This window comes from Ranitomeya variabilis, chromosome 4 (assembly GCF_051348905.1).
Source record: "Ranitomeya variabilis isolate aRanVar5 chromosome 4, aRanVar5.hap1, whole genome shotgun sequence".
In the NCBI taxonomy this organism is placed as follows: domain Eukaryota; kingdom Metazoa; phylum Chordata; class Amphibia; order Anura; family Dendrobatidae; genus Ranitomeya; species Ranitomeya variabilis.
In genome coordinates this window covers 233,714,503-233,739,960 of record NC_135235.1, presented here as the reverse complement: position 1 = coordinate 233,739,960, position 25,458 = coordinate 233,714,503, and the positions used below count along the sequence as shown (strand labels likewise).

The 25,458-nt window shown below is 47.8% G+C and overlaps 1 protein-coding gene across 6 annotated transcripts in view; it reads left to right on the top strand.

The window, feature by feature from the left end:
* ARHGAP33 (Rho GTPase activating protein 33) overlaps positions 1 to 25,458 on the top strand; it is an 80,759-nt gene that overhangs the window by 32,194 nt on the left and 23,107 nt on the right. For 4 of the 6 annotated variants that reach the window (XM_077260221.1, XM_077260222.1, XM_077260225.1 and 1 more), the window contains 11 exons: positions 2,450 to 2,547; positions 2,688 to 2,766; positions 2,875 to 2,955; positions 7,137 to 7,274; positions 7,376 to 7,468; positions 7,638 to 7,760; positions 8,747 to 8,824; positions 8,919 to 8,985; positions 9,775 to 9,831; positions 9,952 to 10,101; positions 10,241 to 10,343. In XM_077260221.1, the coding sequence (XP_077116336.1) occupies positions 2,450 to 2,547; positions 2,688 to 2,766; positions 2,875 to 2,955; positions 7,137 to 7,274; positions 7,376 to 7,468; positions 7,638 to 7,760; positions 8,747 to 8,824; positions 8,919 to 8,985; positions 9,775 to 9,831; positions 9,952 to 10,101; positions 10,241 to 10,343 (1,067 nt within the window). The remainder of the gene's footprint in view (positions 1 to 2,449; positions 2,548 to 2,687; positions 2,767 to 2,874; positions 2,956 to 7,136; positions 7,275 to 7,375; positions 7,469 to 7,637; positions 7,761 to 8,746; positions 8,825 to 8,918; positions 8,986 to 9,774; positions 9,832 to 9,951; positions 10,102 to 10,240; positions 10,344 to 25,458) is intronic. The other 2 variants (XM_077260224.1, XM_077260226.1) reach the window with 1 other exon arrangement.

The following is a 25,458-nucleotide window of genomic DNA, read 5'->3' as shown; positions in this document are numbered from 1 at the left end:
AGCAGGTGTAAAACAACTGCGGAATCCGCAGAAAGAATTGACATGCTGCAGGATGTAAACCACTGCGTTTCTGCGTGTTTTTTCCCGCTGCATGGGTACAGCGTTTTCTGTTTCCCATAAGTTTAGATTGTAATGTAAACTCATGGGAAACTGCTGCGGAAACACTGCGGATCCGCAGCAAAATCTGCAGCGTGTGCACGTAGCCTAATACTGCTCCTATGTACAAGAATATAACTACTATAATACTGCTCCTATGTACAAGAATATAACTACTATAATACTGCTCCTATGTATGAGGCTATATGCACACTTTGCGGGGTCCTCTGCGGGTTCTCCCGCAGCGGATTTGATAAATCTGCAGGGCAAAACCGCTGCAGTTATCCCTGCAGATTTATCGCGGTTTGTTTTGCGGTTTCCGCTGCGGGTTTACTCCTATACTATTGATGCTGCATATGCAGCAATATGCAGCATCAATAGTAATGTTAAAAATAATAAAAAATGGTTATACTCACCCTCTGACGTCCCGATCTCCTCAGTGCTGCACGCGGCGGTCCGGTTCCAAAGATGCTGACTTCACGGTCATGTGACCGCGACGTCATCTCAGGCCCTGCTCGCACAGCAACCCTGCAACCGGACGGCAGCGCAGCGCTGAGAGGTGAGTATATCATTATTTTTTATTTTAATTCTATTTTTTTTACCCTAATATGGTTCCCAGGGCCTGGAGGAGAGTCTCCTCTCCTCCACCCCGGGTACCATCTGCACATTATCTGCTTACTTCCCGCATCGTGGGCACAGCCCCATGCGGGAAGTAAGCAGATCAATGCATTCCTATGTGTGCAGAATCGCAGCGATTCTGCACAAAAGAAGTGACATGCTGCGGAATGTAAACCGCTGCGTTTCTGCGCGGTTTTTCCCGCAGCATGTGCACAGTGGATTGCGGTTTCCATAGGGTTTACATGTAAATGTAAACGCAATGGAAACTGCTGCGGACCCGCAGCTGCAGAAACGCTGCGGATCCGCGGTAAAACCCGCAAAGTGTGAACATGGCCTAAGAATATAACTACTATAATACTGCCCCTATGTACAAGAATATAACTACTATAATACTGCTCCTATGTACAACAATATGACTACTATAATACTGCTCCTATGTACAAGAATATAACTAATATAATACTGCTCCCTATGTACAAGAATATAACTACTATAATACTGCCCCTATATGTATGAATATAATACTGCTCCTATGTACAAGAAAATAACTACTATAATACTGCCCCTATGTACAAAAATAGAACTAATATAATACTGCTCCCTATGTACAAGAATATAACTAATATAATACTGCTCCTATGTACAAGAATATATATGTATGAATATAACTACTATAATACTGCCCCCATATGTAAGAATATAATACTATAATACTGCTCCTATGTACAAGAATATAACTACTATAATACTGACCCCTATGTACAAGAATATAACTACTATAATACTGCCCCCTATGTACAAGAATATAACTACTATAATACTGCTCCTATGTACAAAAATAGAACTAATATAATACTGCTCCCTATGTACAAGAATATAACTAATATAATACTGCTCCTATGCACAAGAATATAACTACTATAATACTGCTCCTATGTACAAGAATATAACTACTATAATACTGCTCCTATGTATAAGAATATAACTACTATAATACTGCCCCTATGTACAAGAATATAACTACTATAATACTGCTCCTATGTACAAAAATATAACTAATATAATACTGCTCCTATGTACAACAGTATGACTACTATAATACTGCCCCTATGTACAAGAACATAACTACTATAATACTGCCCCATATGTACAAGAATATAACTACTATAATACTGCCCCATATGTACAAGAATATAACTACTATAATACTGCCCCTATGTACAAGAATATAACTACTATAATACTGCCCCTATGTACAAGAATATAACTACTATAATACTGCCCCCTATATGCAAGAATATAACTACTATAATACTGCCCATATGTATAAGAATATAGCTACTATAATACTGCCCCTATATATAAGAATATAGCTACTATAATACTGCCCCCTATATATAAGAATATAACTACTAAAATACTGCCCCCTATATATAAGAATATAACTACTATAATACTGCCCCCTATATATAAGTATAACTGCTAGAATCCTGCTGTCTGTGCTCAGTTTGGGTGTTTCTTGGATACAGGGCAGTGTGGGGGGCTGTGATTTCCCCCGTGTAGTGTGCACTGGGTGTACTCCTCGGGCTGTCAGCCATGTGGGATGTGATTCGCTGTGACGTGGTCGCTGGTTGCTGCTGGTATAAAGTGGTTTAGAATGTTACTGACATAAATTTTGAATGTTCTGAAGCCATTTGCTTTGCCCATCAGTCTATAAATCTGCTGTGTGCTGCAGGCTCGGGGCTCGGACACTCTGGATTCAGGCACTGAGGGCTCCGGACGGCTCATTTCTTCTGCTGCTCCTGCCGGCGTCAAGGGGAGACCGAGCAAAAGGTAAATTGCAGGGTCCCGGATCTTCTGACTATTTTGCCCCTGAGCTTCTCTGTATTATAGAAGCACTGAGCAGAATTCTTGTAATTTTCAGGAGATTGTTGGGATCCTGTCGGTTCGGTAATTTTATGATTTATATTTAGGGTAACACGTGGCCCCTTTGTAAAGCTGGCGGACTGCGCTCACTACCACTATGAAAATGTCAACTACGGCCCTATCCAGGTAAGAGCTGTATTCAGACTGTAAGTGAAAGCTCTGGCCCAGTCTGTACAGTAAAGCTGCCCTATAGACTGAGACCACCGTGCAATGATTGCCCACCTTGTCTTCCAGCTTTCTCTATCCGACTCTCGCCCGGAGGATTCCAGTGGAAGCGAATCGGAGGCTGTTTATATTGTGCAAGTCACATGTCAGGTGGGAGCGAGGGGCATTAAAATCGGCTGTATCGTTAGTGGGGCACCAAGGACAAGAGTATTGTCACCCATGGCCACCATTTGCATTGTATCCATTCAACAATCAGTGGATGCCCTTCTTGGATTCATGGATAACCCCATTGCTCAACATTGTCTTTTCCATCGCGTCAGGACCCCTTTACTCCCTGTGTCCCAGGAATCCAGTGTTCACCCCACACGCCCCATCTTTAGGTCACTTGGTGCATTTTGGCTTTCATCTCTGTAATGCAGAACACGTCGGCCAAGCATCCAATTAAAGTTAAATTCAGTGACCCACCAAGATGTATCCCCCTGGAGGCCATCGCTTATCTTCCACGTCTCCTATTATTAGTCGCTATCTGACTTAGTTTCCTTCAGAATGGTTTCATAATTAAACCCTTGTTACATGGAAATGGGACATCAGGTAAAATTAGACGCTCCGGAGGCTCCGCACGCTGATAAATTCACCATTACAATGTTCTGATTTGTCCCGAAGACTCCATGTCCTCACTCACCTTCATCTGCATCTTCTGATCGTGTCCCTTTTGCATTCGTCTGTAAAAGCTCTGATGTCTTAACCTTTCTATTCACGCGCTAAGTCCACCACCTCAATAAGTCTCGTTCTTTGAGTCCATTATTTCATCACAACCAATGTTATTCTTCTCAGGATTTATTACTTGGTATGACCATCATCCTTACCTTTGTAATGTAGGTTGACTAACTCTCCTTCATCTTTATCTTCTAGGTATACCACCTCATGCTCGTCCTTTAGATTGATCACTTCTTCCTTATCTGCATGCTCTTGGTCCACAATCTCTCATTTTTTACATTTACCACATCACCCTTTATCTTGGTCTTCTAGGTCTTTTATCTCGCCATCATGTTTGTCTCATTATCATCTTTGTCCTGTACCATCTATCATCTTTATCCTCTCCGTCTGCCATCTCGCCCTCGTATCTTCCTTCCTTCTACCAGCTCATCTTCATCCTCTGTCTTCCATCTCACCCCCATAGTTGTCTTCTGTCTGCCATCTCGCCCTCATATCTTCCTTCCTTCTACCTGTTCATCTTCATCTTTGTCCTCTTGAGTCTTCCATCTCACCCCCATAGTTGTCTTCTATGTCTGCCATCCCGCCTTCATATCATTCTTCCTTCCTTCTACCAGCTTACCTTCATCTTTGTCCTCTGTCTATCATCTCACTTTTATTATTGCTCTCTTGGTGTCATCTCGCCTTCATGTTTGTCCTCTGAGTCTTCCGTCTCACCCCCATCATTGTCTTCTAGGTCTACCATCTCGCACGCATGTTTTCCTTCCTTCCTTCTACCAGCTCACCTTCATCTTTGTCCTCTCAGTCTTCCATCTCACCCCCATAGTTGTCTTCTAGGTCTACCATCTCGCCCTAATTTTTCTCATCAAGGTCCACCATCTAAACCTCATCTTTGTGCTGAAGGTCTTCCATTTTCCCCTTCTTCATGTCTTTTACGTCTGCAGCCTCACCAGATAATTGTCCTCTGTTTATCATCTCACTCTCATCTTTTTCTTGTTCTCGTTCTTCTTCTCTTTCATCTCATCTTTATCGTTTTTCTATTTTGTGTTCCATTGCCTCTTTGTCACCTAAGTCTAATACTTGACATTGTCTTTGCCCTTTCATTTCACCATATCATTTTTATCTTTGTCCTTTTTCGTTTTAAAGGGGTTGTCCAGTCTAAAATGAAAAGTCTACCGTCACTGTGTGTGACTGCAGGCTTATGAATGAAACCACCAGAGCACACACTGTGCGCTGCGGAGATTTGCCAGTTTGTGAGCCGGGAATGGTGGTGATGTATGGGATATGCATATTCCCAGGAGGAATCCTTTAAGTGGGTGCGGCCTCGTTCCATATACTTGCATTGAGCAAGGCCGCATCCCGTCTAGTAATGTGGCCGTCTAGTGGGTGCTGCCTCACTCAATACAAGTGTATGGAGCTAAGCCGCGCCAACCAGACTTCTTCTGCCCTGGAGTATGCATAACCATACATCACTGCCGTTCGCGACTCTGAAACAATGCCTGCGCTGGGAGTTTCATAGGTCTACAGTCATACACAGTCACTGCAGACTTTTCATTTTAGACCTGACAACCCCTTTAAGGCTTTCCATTTGACCATCATCTCAATCCTTTGGGTCTACCATCTTTCCTTCATCATTCTTTTCTAGCTTTACCATATGAGCCTAATTGTTGTCCTACAAGTCCACTATCTAAATCTTAAATGTGTGCTCTAGGGCTACCATCACCCTCTTCTTTCCTTAAGGTACCTTCACACGAAGCGACGCTGCAGCGATAGCGACAACGATGCCGATCGCTGCAGCGTCGCTGTTTGATCGCTGGAGAGCTGTCACACAGACCGCTCTCCAGCGACCAACGATGCCGAGGTCCCCGGGTAACCAGGGTAAACATCGGGTTGCTAAGCGCAGGGCCGCGCTTAGTAACCCGATGTTTACCCTGGTTACCATCCTAAAAGTAAAAAAAAAAAACACTACATACTCACCTGCGCGTCCCCCGGCGTCCGCTTCCCTGCACTGTGTGAGCGCCGGCCCTAACAGCAGAGCGGTGACGTCACCGCTGTGCTTTTACTTTCACTTTAGGGCCGGCGCTCAGTCAGAGCAGGAAGCGGACGGCGGGGGACGCGCAGGTGAGTATGTACTGTTTTTTTTTTTTTTACTTTTACGCTGGTAACCAGGGTAAACATCGGGTTACTAAGCGCGGCCCTGCGCTTAGTAACCCGATATTTACCCTGGTTACCAGCGTAAAACATCGCTGGTATCGTTGCTTTTGGTGTCAAACCTGACGATAAAGGCCGATCTGATGACCAAAGAAAGTTCTGAACTTTAATCAACGACCAGCGATATCACAGCAGGATCCAGATCGCTGCTGCGTGTCAAACACAACGATATCGCTATCCAGGACGCTGCAACTTCACGGATCGTTGTCGTTCTCGTTGTAAAGTCGTTTCGTGTGAAGGTACCTTTAGCCTTTCAGCTAACGACCTTACCTCATAGATGTCTTCCATGTCTACCATCCCATTCGTCGTCTTTTTCTTCAAGGTCTACCTTTTCATCCTTCTTCTTATCATCTAGTTCTTTCATCTCACTTTCATCATTTTCCTATAAATCTTTCATACCACTCCTACTTTTGTCATCTAGGTCTACCATCTAACTTTTCTTCTTGTTTTACGGGTCTTCGATCTGACCCTTATCTTTGTCCTCTAGGTCTACTACTTTATCTTTGTCCTGTAGGTCCGCGGTTCTGAACCTCATCCTTGTACTCCGGGTCTTCCATCTCACCCTTATCTTTGTCTTCTAGGTCCATTCTTCTGAACCTCATCTTTTTGCCGTAGGTCTTCCATCTCACCCTTATCTTTGTCCTCTAAGTCCACTCTTCTGAACTTCCTCTTTGCGCTCTAGATCCTCTTCTGAACCTCATCTTTGTGCTGTAGGTCTTCCATTTCACCCTTATATTTGTCTTCTAGGTCCACTCTTCTGAACCTCATCTTTGTGCTGTAGGTCTTCCATGTTACCCTTATCTTTGTCCTCTAGGTCCACTCTTCTGAACCTCCTTGTTGTGCTATAGATCCTCTTCTGAACCTCATCTTTGTGCTGTAGGTCTTCCATCTTCTCCTTCTTGTCCTCATATTTTATCTCATCCTCATAATAGGTCACATCTATCATTTCATTTTCAACTAAGACCTCTAGATCCACCACTCACTCTCCTACTTGTCCTCTAGGTCTTCCATCTTTCCCCATATTTGCCCTTTCGCGCCACCATCTTGCCTTCATACCTATTCTTTCGGTCTACCATCTATCCTTCATAATTTTTTTTCTGGCTTTACCATCTTACATTTATGTTTAGTCTTCCCGGTCTCACCTTTATCTTAGTCCTCAAGGTTCGTATTCTCAACTTTATTCATTGACATCCACAAAACTGTCTTTAGCTTTCTACTGTCTTCATTATGTCCTTTGTCCATCATTGTCCACCTCTTTTTGTCTCTCCAACCTTTTTCCGTCTTGATAATCCACCATCTTAAGATGTCTCACACATTATTCTATTTTCTCTGTGGCTTTTAAACCATCACCGATTACTCCTCATAATCAGTGACCATGCATTACTTTTTTTATTCTCCATATTTAGGGCCGCACCTGGTCCGTTTTACGGAGCTATGAAGATTTTCAGGTCCTTGACTCCAACCTTCACCGCTGTATCTTTGATCGACGTTTCTCTCAGTTGCTTGAACTACCCCCTCGCCGTGAACTTCCATCTCAGGGCCAGGTGAGTATCACATGAAGTGTTTGTTATGTCGTCGGGTTATATTTTACTCATTTTTGTGTCATTTTCCTGCATGACGTCTCCCACCACCGCTGTGTCCTCAGCTCCTGGCTCCACTACTTTCACGATATTTGAAGGCTCTTTCTGGAATTGTGGACAGTAACATCAACTGTGGTCCCATACTCAACTGGATGGAGGTAAGACGATGGGCCCACTGTAGATGGTTTGTGGTCTATGCTGGCCCACTGTGTGGTTCTGCATGGGAGGACCCTCCTCTCCTGATTTGGAGGTCCCAGCAGGCTGATCCATTATGATGGCACCTTTTTTTTTTTTTTTTTTTTGTAAACCCCTGGTGTTGTCTTCCAGATTGATAATCACGGTAATAGGCTCCTCATTAATGAAGAGGCGTCAATCAACGTTCCCGCGATCGCTGCCGCTCATGTGATTAAGCGATACACCGCCCAAGCCCCAGATGAACTTTCCTTTGAGGTGAGAAACCCAGTTCTGTTATGTGTCACAGACTGAAAGTTACACAGTGGACAGAGCCGAGCTCCACACCAGCAGCACAGAGGATGTCAGGAGTGGACTGATCTTATGGAAGGAGCAGGGTCCACAGCAGCATAGAGGATGTCAGGAGAGCGCTGATCATGGGGAAGGAGCATGGTCCACAGCAGCACAGAGGATGTCAGGAGAGGACTGATCTTATGGAAGGAGCAGGGTCCACAGCAGCACAGAGGATGTCAGGAGAGGGCTGATCTTATGGAAGGAGCAGGGTCCACAGCAGCACAGAGGATGTCAGGAGAGAGCTGATCATGGGGAAGGAGCAGGGTCCACAGCAGCACAGAGGATGTCAGGAGAGGAGTATGATAATCATTTAGGAAACAAAAGGGAGAAGAGAGGAGGGGATGCTCCTGGTGTGATACCCTGTGGTCAAATGGAGGAGATTGAGAACAAAGTACACTAACCTGCCGTGTTCATGCAAACGGCATAACAACATTTGCAGAGTCTGTGGTGCTTACCGTGCACCATTCGCCATCCCCACTTCCATGTTCGGGGGTTGACCGGTCATGTGGATCGACATGTGATGCTGATGGCACTGCGGGTCCTGCGTCTTACAGGTCCTACAGGATGGTAGATGGTCTGTTGGGACCGTGCTGCACCTAGCTGCTCGCCCTCAAAGGTGTAAATTGCAAGGAAGGAAAGGTACGGCTGATTAGGGTGCTCAGACCAAGACAGACTCTTGTTATAGATTGAAAAGAAACTTCTTTACTTGGTCTGAGCACCGTAATCAGCCGTATGTTTCATTCCTTGCAATCATGTAGGAAGTCACAGACGTGATGATACATAGTAGAAGGAGCAGGGTCCCCAGCAGCACAGAGGATGTGCTGATCCAGTGGACGGTCACAAACTGATTATCCGACACATACACGATGTCCGGTCTCTGACTACCTCACTACCCCTTGCTCTGCTGACAGGTTGGCGACATTGTGTCGGTCATCGATATGCCCCCTCGGGAGGACACCAGCTGGTGGAGAGGGAAGCACAGCTTCCAGGTGAGTCGTCTGTCGCTGGCTGATACAATCTGATCATACAACCGGATGGACAGATCTGCCGTGAATCTGACCTGTATTCTCTCTTGTTCATCAGGTGGGCTTCTTCCCCAGCGAATGCGTCCAGCTGATCACAGACAGTAAGGACCCGTCTCCAGCTGCAGGTACTGTCCTGTGCGACCATTGTGGGGTGTCTCCGCACCGAGGCCATTGCTGTAATCACCCCCTCATACACCGCAGGCTTTCTGCAGAGCTGTGTGTGCGGCCATTGTGGCTCCTTGTGGCTCAGTGTTGTATCCGCTCAGTGATTTCTTCAGTCTCTGTACACAACATGGGTCAGGTTCCTCCTCGTTGACCATCACTAGCCTTCCTCTAGATTGGGAGACCCCGACTAGACAGAGCCTTGTCCCCTCATCCCGCTACACCGCGTCATGTTTTCATGTGGTGGAGAATCCTACGGACATGTTTAGTCATATGTTGCCCGTCCCTAAGACCACCCCCGCCTGTACAACTGGTCCTACCATGTCAACGGTCTTTCTTTTTGCTTTTTCTGAAGGCCAAAAATTTCCATTTTCAGATGGTCCTTTTTAAATAAGGCCTGTCTGAGGATACCCCAATAATTTGCGCTATAAAGTACTGACTAAGCCAGTAGGACGACCTCTTTCGTGCATTCCCTCGGCCCCATGGAGCGCTCATAGTGGGGCCACACATATATTTGCATACGATGTGGTCTAGGTATTACCCATCCCCCACCCCATTTTGCATTTTATCTCATTTATAAGGGTCCGTCCTGGTTGCAGGGACCCTATATTCCCCTAGTGACGGCAGCGGTCTCTTCTGTGTGTGAGGTCTCTCCCGTGCGCTTCCTTGTGGTCCGCAGCGCTCTCGGCTTGTGTGTGCGGCTTTGGCTCCGCTGTCTTGTACCTTTTTGTTACCTGTCTGTCTGTTCACAGAAGGTGATATAAAGTTGTCCATCACATCTCCGCATGGCTCCAACTATCCCAGACCAGGTGAGATACCGAACCCCGCGTCTACCACATTGGCATTTCACACGCTCCATCTGTCAATCATTTTCCGGTTCTCCGGTCACCGCTGCTGTTTCCGCTCATGGCTTCTTCTCCGCTCTGCAGTGTGTCGTCGCCATGGAAAGCTGGCGGGATTACTGCGCAGCTTTATGGCTTCCAGGCCGAGCAAGCAACGCCTGCGACAGCGCGGGATACTCCGGGAGAGGGTGTTCGGGACGGACCTGGGGGAACATCTGCTGGATTCTGGGGAAGAAGGTAAGACGTGGCCTCCTAAAGCTAAAAGTGCACTGTCAGCAGTGCCGCACATGGAGGGGCATGGTCAGGTTTACAGGAAGGCATTGCGTCCATTGTACTTGTCCATTTATCTACTTCTAATATTTCTGTTTTTGTGCAGTTCCCAGAGTCTTGGTCTCTTGTGCTCAATTCATAGAAAAATTTGGAGTAGTAGATGGGATTTATCGTCTATCAGGAGTCTCCTCCAACATCCAGAAACTCCGGTAAGTCCCGTGGATGTGCTGATTAGCCGCTGTCACTCACGTCTGACAAGGTGTTTTCCTAGTACTGTTTCCTCCTTCTGGCTGACTACAGGCCAGGATACTGATTTTTCCAAACATCGAGCTCCAGAGGCTGCAGGGTTAACATGGACATTTCAGATTAGACTCCAGATGTGTCCCAGTTTTATAGATTATATTTTTCCAATGACTTCTTACCAACAGAGCTGACATTCACCATTAATAATTAATATTACCAAGAAGCATGACTGTTGCAGAAACATAATTACATAAAATAGATTTTACTGAACCACCACCACCACCAAAAAAAATACATCAATACATACACCCGCAAACTTCAATATATCTTATTGGAATTTTTTGTGATACAGCATACAAAGTAGTAGCAAGTATTTGGGACTTGTAAAGAGGTTTGTGTGAGAACATTAGGGATTAAACAGCGTCATGAAAACCAAGGAGCCCACCAGACAGGTCAGGGATAAAGTGGTAGAGTAGATTAAAGCAGGGTTAGGTTAAAAAAAAAAAAAAAAATAGCCCAAGCTCTGTACATCTCACAGAGCATTGTGCAATCCATCGTCCAAAAATGGAAGGAGTATGGCACAACTGCAAACCTCCCAAGACATGGCCGTCCACCTAACCTGACATCCCAAGCAAGGAGAGCAACCAAGAGGCCCACGGTCACTGGAGGAGCCTCAGAGATCCACAGCTAATGGGGGAGAATCTGTCTAGCGGACACACATTCACATGTTCAGTATTTTGTCAGTATTTCATATCAGTATTTGTAAGACAATGCCAGGAGTGGGTGATAAATACAGAAGTGGTGACGAGTTTCTATTAGACTTTTCCTCTGATTGTTCGTCTCCTGATTTTGGCTTATAAATACTGGTGTAAAATACTGACCAAATACTGAACTTGTGAATGTGGCCTTACTGTATACTCCACAAACCTGGTGTGGAGAAATGGGGGTCTGGCCGGTGACCAGGTCCGCTAGCCGGAACTGCATGGACCAGGGATCGTCCTGCCGAATGCCCGCTTTCCCTTTAACATACTCATAATGCTACTCAGACAATTAAGGGTGAGGGTAAAACAGTGTGGCAATGCTTTATTGTACCACAAAACGGTCAGATAACACGTAGAACAGTCCCAGCAAAATACCCCAAGATGGTGCACATTACAGGATCTCACCCATCCGCTGACTCACCGGGATAATGGCAGCAGTTACTTCAGAGCTCCCAGGGTCGACTACAGAGGAGATAACGACAAGTGTAGGAAGATGACAGTCTGTTCAGGTACAAGGCCAGTTTACCGCAGGGTCACAACCTGGCTTTGTCTTCCAGGGTTGACAACCCCACCTGTGGCACACACAGAGAGGCGGTAACGACAAACGTAGGAAGAGATGACAGTCCAGTGAGGTACAAGGCCAGTTGACCCGTGGGTCACAACCTGTCTTCTCTGAACATCTCAATGGAACCAGGCGACCGGTGGGTCCCAATCCTGTTTTTTCTCCTACGCCTCATTGGGGGACACAGACCGTGGGTGTTATGCTGCTGCCACTAGGAGGACACTAAGTGATACAAAGAAAGTTAGCTCCTCCCCTGCAGTATACACCCTCCTGCTGGCCCTCAGCTAACCAGTTCTTGCTTAGTGTCTTAGGAGGCACTTGGGTCTTTTTTCCCAGACCCCATCTTTGTTTTAATTTTTGATTTTTTAATTTTATGTAAATTTTTAATTTTTTATTTAACGGAGTGAAGGGGGCGACGGGTCCTTTTTTTCATAAGGTCCGCTCTCCCCCGAACCAACAACAGGCGAGCACGGCGAGTATACCTCCCCGTCCCTCTCCTGCGACGTATGGCGCACGAAAAAAGTTTGCGCCAGGGCAACGGTTCCTTTTTTGGTCCCGATTTCCCCCAACCCCCTCCAGGACCCTGCATTACAGCGATGTAATTTGGAGACGTAGGCAGTCCGGAGGGGATGTTGTGCCGCAGCCCCCCTCTGCTACAGAGATGCATTAGGGGCCTCTCCATCCCCATCCAGGGTGCATGGATTGAGCTTACAGACTCACAGAAGCGCCCAGCAGACCTGTGAGATCCGGGATGGCGGCTGTAAGTACCTTCTGGGGACTCCCCCCTGCTCCCCCTCAGCGGCAGCGATGCAGTCTGGGTCCCCAGGGAGAGGCACCGCCGACCGGTGGTCGGTGGTGCTCGGCGGCGCTCCGTCGCGGCCGCCGCCGCACATCGTCGGCAGGGCCCATAAATTTAGGCCCCGGCTTCTTCAGCCGGAGTAGGCCGCAGTGGCCTCTATGGGGTAGGCGCCGGCAGTACTTGCGGCAGAGCCCCTGGGGACAGGCGCCGGCGGTCGGGAACTGCGGCGGTTAGCGTCGCTCTGTTGCGGCCGCCGCGCATCCCCAGGCAGGCTGGAAATTTAGTCCCCGGCTTTTCAGCTGGAGTAGGCCGCAGTGGGCAGATCCCTCCCACGGCCGTAACCCCGCCCCCCTAGATCGGCGCTTCTCGTCTGGGACGAGAGGCGCCCTGCAGATCTCGGGGGCCATGCTTCCTCACGCTGCCTGCCTGGAAGATGCGGTCCTGGGGGTGCCACTGGCCAGTACGCCAGCGGCAATCATTCGGCGCGCGGCCCGCCGACGCGCTCCACCGGCAGGCTCCATAAATTTAGTCCCCGGCTTTTGCAGCCGGACTAGGCCGCAGTTGAAATCCTTTTCAGGAGCGGAGGTGCTTTCATGGTCCCGATGGGCTGAACTTTGTGGATGTACAGAAGCCCCCCTCCATGGTCCGGGCAGCCTCCTCCACCACTGTGAAAGCGGACGGTTCCTCTCCACCTCCTTAACAAAGGGATGATGGATTGAGGTTTATCTCTCTATCCCTGCACCGTCCACGCTGCAATACCCGACATCCGCGGCGGCTCCATGCCGGGACGCGCACCGTTGGTAAGTGGATTCTGCCAGCAATGGGCTTCTGCAGCGGGATATTGACAGGCAGTCTCAGGCTTCCCTGTGACCACCTCCCTGAGGTAACGCTCCAGTCGGCTAACAAATTTTACTCCCGGCTTCGGCCGATGTGTAGTACAGAAGCGCACTGTGTCGCCTCAAGGCGGCTTAGCCTTTTTTCCTGGCGCTTAGCGCCTGACGCAGAAGCGTTCAATTTTCTCGAGCAACGGGTGACCACCCCTAACTTTTACGCTGACGCCGGCTGCAGAAATTTACGCCCCGGCTGGGGCCTATCATGGAAGTTTCGAGGCTCCGCCCATGTCGTGCCTGTAGCTCCGCCCCCTAAATTGGCGCTTCTCGCTCGCTGCGAGATTTTACCTAACCCGCATGACCAGTATTCCTGGTCTTAAAGTCACACGACCAGTATTCTCTGGTCTTAAAGGCACGTGACCAGTATTTCCTGGTCTTAAAGGCACGTGACCAGTATTTCCTGGTCTTAAAGGCACGTGACCAGTATTCCCTGGTCTTAAAGGCACGTGACCAGTATTCCCTGGTCTTAAGGGTACGTGACCAGTATCCCCTGGTCTTAAGGGTACGTGACCAGTATCCCCTGGTCTTAAAGGCACGTGACCAGTATTCCCTGGTCTTACAGGCACGTGACCAGTATTCCCTGGTCTTAAGGGCGCGTGACCAGAATTCCCGGGTTTTAAAGGCACACGTCCAGTTTTCCCTGGTCTTAAAGGCACACGACCAGTATTCCCTGGTCTTAATGGCGCACGACCAGTATTCCCTGGTCTTAAAGGCACACGACCAGTTTTCCCTGGTCTTAACGGCACACGACCAGTATTCCCTGGTCTTGAGGGCACCATGACCAATCCGAAACTGGTCATAAATGAGGAGCCCTCTGCCGCTGATCCCAGTTTATCCCAGTGTAATTAGTTCCCTCAGCCTAAACTCCCTCGTAGAGCTTTTGCCATCCAGTCCGGATATGCGATTCACTGGACAGAAGCCTCTACGCGGGACGCTATGCCTGGTCTGATTTTTAACGGCGACAGGCACTTTAAGGGGCGCCGGTCTCCCCACACCATCAACAGACGGGCACTCGAAGGTCCAAGCCTAACGCCAGACAGCCTGTCCTGTCCACCCGGAGACTTGCACTCTGTGGATGTACAGAGGCATCCCTTTTTTCGGGCGTCTGAGCACCCCCCTCTGCATCACCACTATTTAACAGAAGATGCAAGTAGGCGTATTTCCCTCTCCACTTCCTTGTTAAGAGGATGGTGGATCGAGGCTCCTAATTTTTAACTCTGCAATGACCTGCTGGAAGCAGCGGCGCATTCTGCCACTCGGCAGATTAACCGGGTACAATCTCCTGTGGTTTACCTACCAGTATCCCTGCCCGATATGTCCTCAATTAAAAATGCCACGATCTGTCAAATAGCACATCTGGTTTGTTCCGTTTGGCAGCTACGGGTCCAGCCCTTTAATCTCCCTATCCGCCGCATGGATGCTAGAGCCCTTAACTACTTCGATTCACACCAGTATCCCTTTCCTGATCCCTTTCCTGAAGACAGTTCAGCTGGTCAATCATATTTTTGAGCGGGAGACTAACGAACAATCGTACGTTTCCGCAGCCCCGACCAACAATGAAAGGGTTGTCCAGGACAGTCTAGATCTAAGGGATCTTGGTTACTAAGAGGTGGAACGATAAGTAGGACCGATTCCGGACCTCAAACTTCTAACAATCTTTTCACAAGGTTCTTCTTCGAATGGAGTTTCATCCGCTCAGCCATTACTTCAACAAAAAAGGTGCAATTTCGGGCATCCATCGACATTCGGGATGCCTAACCTCTTCAAAAATTCCTTTTGCTTTTCCATTCGTGAACAGCATTTAGGTCACGACCTTGTTCTTCGGCCTTGCTACCGCATCCAGGGTGTTCGCAAGGGTCATGGTGGCTGTCATCTTGCACCTAGAGGCGTGGTCGTCCTATCCTGTTTGACCGACTGTTTACCCACCCTTGCAGGACTACCCTAAGTCGTCTATATCACTTGCGATACCCTCTCACCTGGGCTGGTGGCTAGACTTAGACTACTCCTCATTTCCAGCCCAGCAGATATCCTTTTTTGAGGATGATCCAGTATTCTTCCAGAAGGGTGGTAAATCTCCCTCCAGACAAGGTCATGGTTTTTCAACAGGGAGCTCGCGCTCTTGCTCACTCCCCCCCCTCATTTCATTTGATTTACTGGGAGGGTTCCAAAAAAAAAAAAAAAAAAAAAAAAAAAAACAACGGAGACGACAATGGAAACAGTTTCCTTTGCTTCGTTAGTTTTCAGCAAGTCAAGCAGCTTTTCAGACGATAGTCTCTGAGCTCCTTCTTCATCCGGAGTTTTTTCTCCCGGTTCCATGGTTACTAGTAACTTCCAATGCCAGTCCTCTTCTCCCGATCATTGCTCTGGAGATCTCAAGGGTAGTCCTATAGTAGGTCCACTCCTTATGGCGGGTCAACCCATCCGAATTCAATTGGACAACGCCACGGCTGTCATACGTCAATCATCTAGCGAGTACCCACGTTCAAGCACCATGGCCAAAGTACCTCACATGGGCCGAGATCTATCACTCGGTGATCTTGGCAGTTCATATCCCAGAAGTAGAACTCTGGGCTGCGAACATATTTAGCCGTCAGGGTTTCACCTCAAGTGAGTGGGAACTTCACCGGAAGTATTCCATCAGACCCGCCTTCACTGGAGCTCTACAGTTGTAGCTCGGATGGCGTCCTGACTATCGCCGGTGTACTGGAGTTGGTTGTTCGGCCTCGAGATCCAGGAGCCTTCGCACTGCATGCTCCGGTTATTCCGTGGTACCAGTTTCCACTTCCGAAAGCTTTTCAGAAGCAGAAAGGGCCCCAGTGATCCTCGGAAATCCGTACTGACCACGTCAGTTCGCTTGCGGAGCTGGTAGCTTTCTGTATTTCTGCAACAAAACTGCAAGTAGGGACCACCTCGCAGGATGTTTTTCACATGTAATTCTTCCCTTTTGCATACCGTTAGATCACTGGGATCTATTCTCTTAGGGAAGGTTGCCCCCCTTTTCTCTCGGCGATATCCTCATCCTGACGAGTCTTCGGTGCTAACGGGTCTTTTTCAGTCTTTTTTCTCTTATTTCCTTCAAGGTTGTCCTCAAGCCTTCCCTGTCCCTAGTTACCAAGGTGGTATTGTATTACTACTGTCATGAGGGCATAGTTCCTCCCTCATCTCTTTTGGCATCACTCCACAAAATGGAATGAGGTCCCCATATTCCGGACAGAGCAAGTGCTCTGAGTAGGTATGTCTTGAGGACGGCGTCCTTCCGAAGGTTGGACACTGTATCTTGGGTTTCCTACCGGTAAGAGGAAGGCTTCCTGACTTTTACAGGAAGGGTTTGGCCGTCTCCATCGGCCATTTAGCCTGGTGTATTCTTTCACCATCCAGTAGTCCTTCCGTGTTAGATGACAGCCTATCTCCCCGTCTATCGTGGGTTCCAGGCACCAGGCGTCAACAAGACACGCCTGCAAGCTTGCGGATTCGTCCAATCCGCATGCATTCTTGAAGCATTATAATTCCCAGACTTCCACAGATGTGACTCTGGGCAGGCGGACTCTGCAGGCCGCGGTGGCGCACTTGTAAGTAGCGGTTACACAGAGCCTGATCTGATGTTGTCCCCACCCAGGGACTGCTTTGGTACGTCCCACGGTCTGTGTCCCCCAATGAGGCGTAGGAGAAAAGGAGATTTTTGTTTACTTACCGTAAAATCTTTTTCTCCGAGCCAATCATTGGGGGACACAGCTCCCACCCTAGTATTGGCTTATGCTTGTTTTTACAATCCGATATGCTATACTCTCATATATAATATGACATGCTGTAAGCTAATATGTTGTTACTGCTCTCCTACTGCTTTTTGCACCGAACTGGTTAGCTGAGGGCCAGCAGGAGGGTGTATACTGCAGGGGAGGAGCTAACTTTCTTTGTATCACTTAGTGTCCTCCTAGTGGCAGCAGCATAACACCCACGGTCTGTGTCCCCCAATGATTGGCTCGGAGAAAAAGATTTTACGGTAAGTAAACAAAAATCTCCTTTTTTTTTCAAACGTATCCATGGTTCAGTGATGGTCAATAGAGCAGATCTGTATTCTTCCAACCGGGGCAGCAGTCTCCTAGAATGTTTTTGGTAAAATGATAGATCGGTGTCCCTTGTAATGGAGCCATGATATATTGTCAGCAGTCCTGTGTGGTCCCCTGGATGTTTGGATGTCTTGGCTGAATCTCTTCTGTCTTTCTATATAGAGACATGTAACCTATTTTTCTACTTGACAAGTGTCCTTCATTCGAGTATTTACAGCTGTGGCTAAAAGTATTGACACCCCTGCAATTCTGTCAGATAATACTCAGTTTCTTCCTGAAAATGATTGCAAACACAAATTCTTTGTTATTATTATCTTCATTTAATTTGTCTTAAATGAAAAAACACAACAATAATTGTCCTAAAGCCAAATTGGATATAATTCCACACCAAACATAAAAAAGGGGGTGGGCAAAAATATTGGCACTGTTCGAAAAATCATTTGATGCTTCTCTAATGTGTGTAATTAACAGCACCTGTAACTTACCTGTGGCACCTAACAGGTGTTGGCAATAACTAAATCACACTTGCAGCCAGTTGACATGGATTAAAGTTGACTCAACGTCTGTCCTGTGTCCTTGTGTGTACCACATTGAGCATGGAGAAAAGAAAGAAGACCAAAGAACTGTCTGAGGACTTGAGAAACCAAATTGTGAGGAAGCATGAACAATCTCAAGGCTACAAGTCCATCTCCAAAGACCTGAATGTTCCTGTGTCTACCGTGCGCAGTGTCATCAAGAAGTTTAAAGCCCATGGCACTGTGGCTAACCTCCTTAGATGTGGACGGAAAAGAAAAATTGACAAGCGATTTCAACACAAGATTGTGCGGATGTTGGATAAAGAACCTCGACTAACATCCAAACAAGTTCAAGCTGCCCTGCAGTCCGAGGCTACAACAATGTCAACCCGTACTATCCGTCGGCGTCTGAATGAAAAGGGACTGTATGGTAGGAGACCCAGGAAGACCCCACTTCATACCCCGAGACATAAAAATGCCAGGCTGGAGTTTGCCAAAACTTACCTCAAAAAGCCTAAAACGTTTTGGAAGAATGTTCTCTGGTCAGATGAGACAAAAGTAGAGCTTTTTGGGCAAAGGCATCAACATAGAGTTTACAGGAGAAAAAAAGAGGCATTCAAAGAAAAGAATACGGTCCCTACAGTCAAACATGGCGGAGGTTCCCTGATGTTTTGGGGTTGCTTTGCTGCCTCTGGCACTGGACTGCTTGACCGTGTGCATGGCATTATGAAGTCTGAAGACTACCAACAAACTTTGCAGCATAGTGTAGGGCCCAGTGTGAGAAAGCTGGGTCTCCCTCAAAGGTCATGGGTCTTCCAGCAGGACAATGACCCAAAACACACTTCAAAAAGCACTAGAAAATGGTTTAAGAGAAAGCAATGGAGACTTCTAAGGTGGCCAGCAATGAGTTCAGACCTGAATTCCATAGGACACCTGTGGAGAGCTCTAAAAATGGCAGTTTGGAGAAGGCACCCTTCAAATATCAGGGACCTGGAGCAGTTTGCCAAAGAAGAATGGTCTAAAATTCCAGCAGAGCATTGTAAGAAACTCATTGATGGTTAACGGAAGCAGTTGGTCGCAGTTATTTTGGCTAAAGGTTGTGCAACCAAGTATTAGGCTGAGGGTGCCAGTACTTTTGTCTGGCCCATTTTTGGAGTTTTGTGTGAAATAATCAATGTTTTGCTTTCTCTATCGCCTCTCATTGGGGGACACAGGAACCATGGGGTGTATGCTGCTGCCACTAGGAGGCTGACACTATGCAAATAAAAAAGTTAGCTCCTCCTCTGCAGTGTACACCCCACCGACAGTAGTAGGATGTTCAGTTTAGCTTAGTGTCAGTAGGAGGTGGACACGGGTCTTTCATTAGACCCTTATCTACCTCAATGTGCGTCGTTTTCTTTCAGGTTTTTCCAGAAGGGATACAGGGTGAAAAGTCATACCTGTAGTCCCACAATATGGACTATGAGTACGGCGTGTACTGCCACCCCGTATCCTCATAGATCCCTCAGCAGGACCATGATCCTAGCACACAAGCGTGCTTAGAAGTCCGGTCCTTTTTTTCGGCGTGGCAGCCCTGCTTCTCCCGGCGTCGCGGCCCTCTCCGGCGGCCGCCGGCCTCTAATTTAGGCCCCGGCTTCTGCTCGGCCTACTCTTCCGGTGCCAGCTCCGCCCACTTCTTCTTCACTCGGGCAGGCTTTTCTCCCGCCCGACTGTCATAGCCGCCCACCGGTGCCATCTTAGTGCTCCCCTACAGCCGGCTTAGTCTGTACCCATTCCTGTACAGAGCGGCTAGCTCCGCCCACTACTCCAAGCCGCCCCATTCGGCCTGGGATCGCTGCTATCGTGCTGGGGAGCGTTCTCCTCCGCACCCGCTGGCTATTTTCGCCCCCCTTCCGATCTGAGTGCTGGTCCTTTCCCACCAGCGTGTGTCTGCTCCGGCCGGGTTACCCGCCTCCATCTTCATACTGGTGCCCTGGACCTGTTTCCTGATGCCTGTCGCAGCTACGACCTTGGAGCAGACTACAGGACACTTCAACTGCTGTGAGTAGAGCTGCTTAGCAGTTTGGCACTCCTCTCTGCATCACTTCTGTTCCAGTAACTTTCTGGCATTCCTTAGTAGGTATGCCTACCATGCTTTATCCTATAGGAGACTGTTCGTCCTCCTTTCATGCAAGCCGGTCACTGGTGTGATTATATTCTATTACCGTGCAGACCCGTGTAGCCACTGGCGTAATGTAGTCACTGGTGTAATAGTAATAGTACTCAAAGCCGTGCAGTCAGTGGTGTATCAGTACTCTAGACCCGTGCAGTCACTGGACCCGTGCAATCACCGGCGTAATACGTTATAGTACTCTGGAGCCGCGCAATCACTGGCATAGTAGTACTAGAGCCGTGCAGTCACCGGTGTAATAAGTGCCCTAGAGCCGTGCAGTTACCAGCGGGGTATGGCCCACGCTACCGTCATCTGTGCCACAGTCCGCCCCTCACCCTCCACATGGAGATGGACCATTATAAAGCCTGCCATTGTAGAGGGTTTCAGTTGCACATTTCTCCTCAGATTTTACGTGTTGTCACACTGCTGTTGTGATTTCTGCTATTGCGGAGCCGTGCCTTGATTTTCAGAGGTGCGAGGCTCGGCTATTTCTCTACACACAGCGATGCTAGAGCCCTGGCATATCAAATGTTTCCATTTCTTCTCAGACACTCACCCTCCATCTCCCTGCAGCCTCCTCCGGAAGCAACCATTACACTGCTCTAAGCAGAGAGGGGAGCTGCTCCTACTCACTTCACGACTGCAGTGTTCAGACCTGACTTCCAGCTGGTTAAGAGTCCGTATTTCCCAGCAATGTCTGCTGTGGCTCAGTGGATAAAGAATCTGACCACAGATCGCAGGCGCAAAGTTTTGAACTCAGGTGCACAACAGAGAGTAGAGTTTTGTCTCACTGTTGACAAGCCTGCTGTTCTACCTTCAGGAGAAGGAGCATGGCAGGACATACTTCAAGACAGATTCCGTGCTGCGGCTTACTACACGGAAGCTGTTCTGTATTATGCTGTCAGGTATCATGACCTAGACCGCAACACCGAATCAACTCTCTCCTATACCATTCTCCAGGGTTCTCCCGTACTCTATCTGCCATAGTTGCAGGATACCGGGAGCCGATCGCAGCAGTACTCTATCTGCCATAGTTGCAGGATATCGAGAGCTGATCGCAGCAGTACTCTATCCGCCATCCAGGCTTCACACGCACCACCTTCCAGGTACAGTACGTTATTTGAAACTGTCGTATCTTCAGCGGATCAGACGTGTCTTGGACTGACCACTGCAGTGGTACTGGCGTTCTGTACTGTGTTTAGGTAAGTCAGGCGCCCTCTCCTATTCCTCCCTTCGATTGCAGCAGTACTCTGTCCGCTATCCAGGTTTCAGAGGTCATCTTCCAGACACATTTAGTCAATCCTGCCGTCGTTCCAGTGGTTTACACGTGCCCGAGATCGACTGCTGCATTGGTCCTGCTCTTTTGCTCCAGAGTCAGGTATGTCAGAAGCGCCCTCTATCACTCTCTTAAGGGTCTTTTGCAGCATCTGCCTAGGCTCCCCTTTAGTTACCACTCAGAGTGAGGTGCCTGGTATTTATCACTTCTGGTTGGCTGCCGCAGCGGTTACAATCCGCATTCAGGTGAGTCAGAGGCACAACTTTTACCGTGTGTTTCACGGTCAATAACGTTTGTGGTCTATTAACAGCTAAACAGAAGATCTACCACGTACCACAAGGCGGATCTCAGTGCCACAGGGTGGACCTCAGTGGCAGCATAAGTGGCCAGTCCACTTTCAGGTCGGACACGCCAGTGTCAGGTACCGACTGGTTGCAGTTTTCTTCAGTCACGCACTGGGCCTCAATTGCGTGTTGCTCTCCAGGGGCCTTTTCTTCTCCATCTGGTTATTCGGGCCTACCACTAACTATCCAGTACGTCAGTTTACAGTGCTGTCCTAGGTCTATCTGCACTATCCAGTGCGTTACTCCTATCATATATGATTTACAGTATTATACGTTCTGGCTGTCTCTTATGGAGTCAGAGCCCATATAATACCTTGACTCATGATTGTTCACGGCACTATTCTAGGGGCCTTTGAATTACCTCAATACAGAGCTTACTATTTATGTGTCAGTACTTACCTCTTCTTTCTTACAGACACTGGATTCAACCTCGAGCAGCTCCGGGATTTTATTTCCGACTGTAGCAGGAACAGATCCTCCCACCTCGGATAGAAATTGGATCTTACTCGGTGCAAGCATCGTCCAGTGTGCAAGGCTGTTCCACGCCTGGATCCAATGATGGGTTTTTGTGATAATACTTTCCTTCCTTCAGCAGGATTCGCATCCCTTTCACTGTTATCCTCGGTTGTGTGGTGTCTTATACTTAGGTAAGTAGATCCACACACTACAATCCTCTCCCCGTTCCAGAGGGTTCGGGATGGATAGGGTCACTCATGTCATCATAGGTAAGGATCTTCCTTTTGGCAGTCAAGTTTTTTTCTGGGGCCTATGTACTCCTTCCTAGGGCCAACTTCCCATGGAATCGACATACTTCAGGTTTTCCATGGACTCTCCTCCCTTGACTGCTCATGTCCGATTGTGCTTATCAATGCCTATCTTGTCATGCTCTCTAGCAGGTTCCCAGTACCCTACCCTCAAGTCTTATCATTTCAATTTAATGGTCTTTTCTGGGTTTTCTCTTGGAATCTTTAGTCCAGCCGTTCCCAAGAGGGAAGCATCTCGGTTTTCCTATATTCCCTCTCTCCTGAACTTACTGCGAACTGGACCTCTTCTTCGTCTCTGGACCCTCCGGTTTCCAGTTTTTTCCACCGAAACAGTCCTCCCACAGAGAGCATCCCTCAAGGATACCAACGACGGACTAATAGTCCTGGCAAAGTCGACCACTGAAGTGTCCGCCGCTACATTGTGCCCTGCCTTTGTCTCCACCTAGACAGCAAGGTTATAGACGCATGGGCTCAGCTTCTCCATCAGGGCACCCTTCATGGAGTCCAATCGGAGGAAATCGCTATCCTTGCGGACTAATTTACTCTTGGAGGAAGTACATGGTATCCGCCCCCGCGGATGCCGCTGCAGGTGCTGCTCGGACATCCGGCAATATGGTGCCCTTCCGAAGGACCATTTGCTTAAGACGTGACAGGACTTATCCCCTAGGAAGTCCCTCACAGCTTGCCTTCTGAGGGTTTCCGTTAGTTTGTCTCCAACTTGAACCAATTATTAAGGAGGTCATCGGAGGGACAAGTTCTCTTCTTCCTCAGACTAAACCTCGTTGTTCTCCTGGGACCGTGTGTGCTTTCCCTTATTTTATGAAAGCCTTTATCCAGGTCCTTCTTTCCTTCAAGACATCGGACACTCCTGCTTTTTTGCGAGGGGCGGTTCCATTTTCATTTTATACCTTCCTTAAAGGCTCTCAACCACTTCCAGAGTCTGTGGTAGCAGTTTTGTACATTCTGTGGATCACAGGTTCAGTGCTCTGCCTTTAACTTGTCAGGGTTCTCCATGGCTCTGTTCATCATTCTTGATTCCCTTCCCTTCGTCCTGCTCGGACTTATCCTTTGTAGCGTTCTGTCATCACGCTACCGGGTCAGGGCGAGGTGCATCTATCCAGCTAAGGCCCCCTTTTCAGTATAAGGGCTCGGTGTAGAGAGGCCCTCCGGCCTCCAAATCAACGTATGCCCGCAAAATCCGGTCAGCAATGTTTAGATTTACCGGGTCAGAGCAGAGCTCCTCCTTCCAGGTTTAAGGTGCACTCTACCCGGGCAGTGGGCGCCTCCCGGCGGTGCACATATAGGGCCTCTGCCTTGCACCTCTACAGACTGATGATCGGTCCTCCACATGTTCGCGAAACTTCCATGCCTAGCTTAGGCGTATGCCGGCTTAGGTAGGAAGACCTTGCAGGCGACGGTGGTCAGTTCCTCTGACCTAGATTGGAGTTGACTGCTGTTCCCGCCCCAGGGACTGCTTTGGGACGTCCCATGGTTCCTGTGTCCCCCAATGAGAGGCGCTGGAGAAAACAGGATTTTTGGTTGCTTACCGTAAAATCTGTTTCTCGGAGCCTTCATTGGGGGACACGGCACCCTCCCAAGTTGAACAGCTTTGTTTATTGTGTTATACTGTTAACGTTTGAGTCCTTTGAACACTCTTTGAATAAAGATTATTTTATTACATTATTATTCTTTCTCTTTACACGTTGCTTCTCCTACTGCTTTCTTACTAACTGAACATCCTACTTCCTGTCGGTGGGGTGTACACTGCAGAGGAGGAGCTAACTTTTTTATTTGCATAGTGTCAGCCTCCTAGTGGCAGCAGCATACACCCCATGGTTCCTGTGTCCCCCAATGAAGGCTCCGAGAAACAGATTTTACGGTAAGCAACCAAAAATCGTGTTTTTTGCTTCATTCTCTTTTGTGTTTTTTCATTTAAGACAAATTAAATGAAGAAGATAATACCAAAGAATTTGTGTTTGCAATCATTTTCAGGAAGAAACTGAGTATTATCTGACAGAATTGCAAGGGTGTCAATACTTTTGGCCACAACTGTACATAAAGGGTAGGAATGGAAATGAGATCAAGTATCATTACTTGATTATTTAATCAATTTGCGCAGTTTTTCCTCCTCTTGTTTTCGAAGTCAACAAACTATCTGGCCTAGACAATGTATAATTAGCATATCAGTATAGATCAATAGTCATCAAGGATAAGACCACACTACATTATATCAAATATCAGCTTACAATACAATATTACAGGCTTACACAAGTAAACGTGTGTTTTTTTTGACCAGCCAGAAAAATACTTAAATTCAAAAGTCAACATATAGATAAGTCTTTTCTTTCTGAATTGCTAAAACTAGTTGTCTGGTTAATTAAGATGCAATGCTGTGTCTCCACACCTGGCCTTTATGGAAGAGTGGCAAAAAGAAGACATTTTTTAAAGCAAGCCATAAGAAGTCCTGTTCACAGTTTGCAAAAGCCATGTAGGGGACATAGTGAGCATGTGGAAGATGGGGGTCTGGTCTGATGAGACCAAAGGAGAACATATTAGGCTAAATGCAAACTGCTATGTGTGGTGGAAAACTAGCATTGCACATCAACCTGAGAACACCATACCCACCGTCATACAAGCTGGTGGCAGCATCATGCTGTGTGGAGGCTTTTCTTCAGCAGGGGCAGGGAAGCTGACCAATGGTGAAAGGAAAATGGATGGAGCTGAATACAGAGCAATCTTGGAGGAAAATCTGCTAGAGGCTGCAAAAGCCTTGAGACTGGGGCGTAGGTTCACCATCTAGCAGGACAATGACCTGGAGGGTCTAGATCAGAGCACATTCTTTTGTGTGAACGGCGCAGTCACAGCCCAAACCCAAATCCCAGAGAATCTGTGACAAGACAAGAAAATTACTTGTCATGTCATATCATGCTTGACAAAGGTCTGCGGACCGA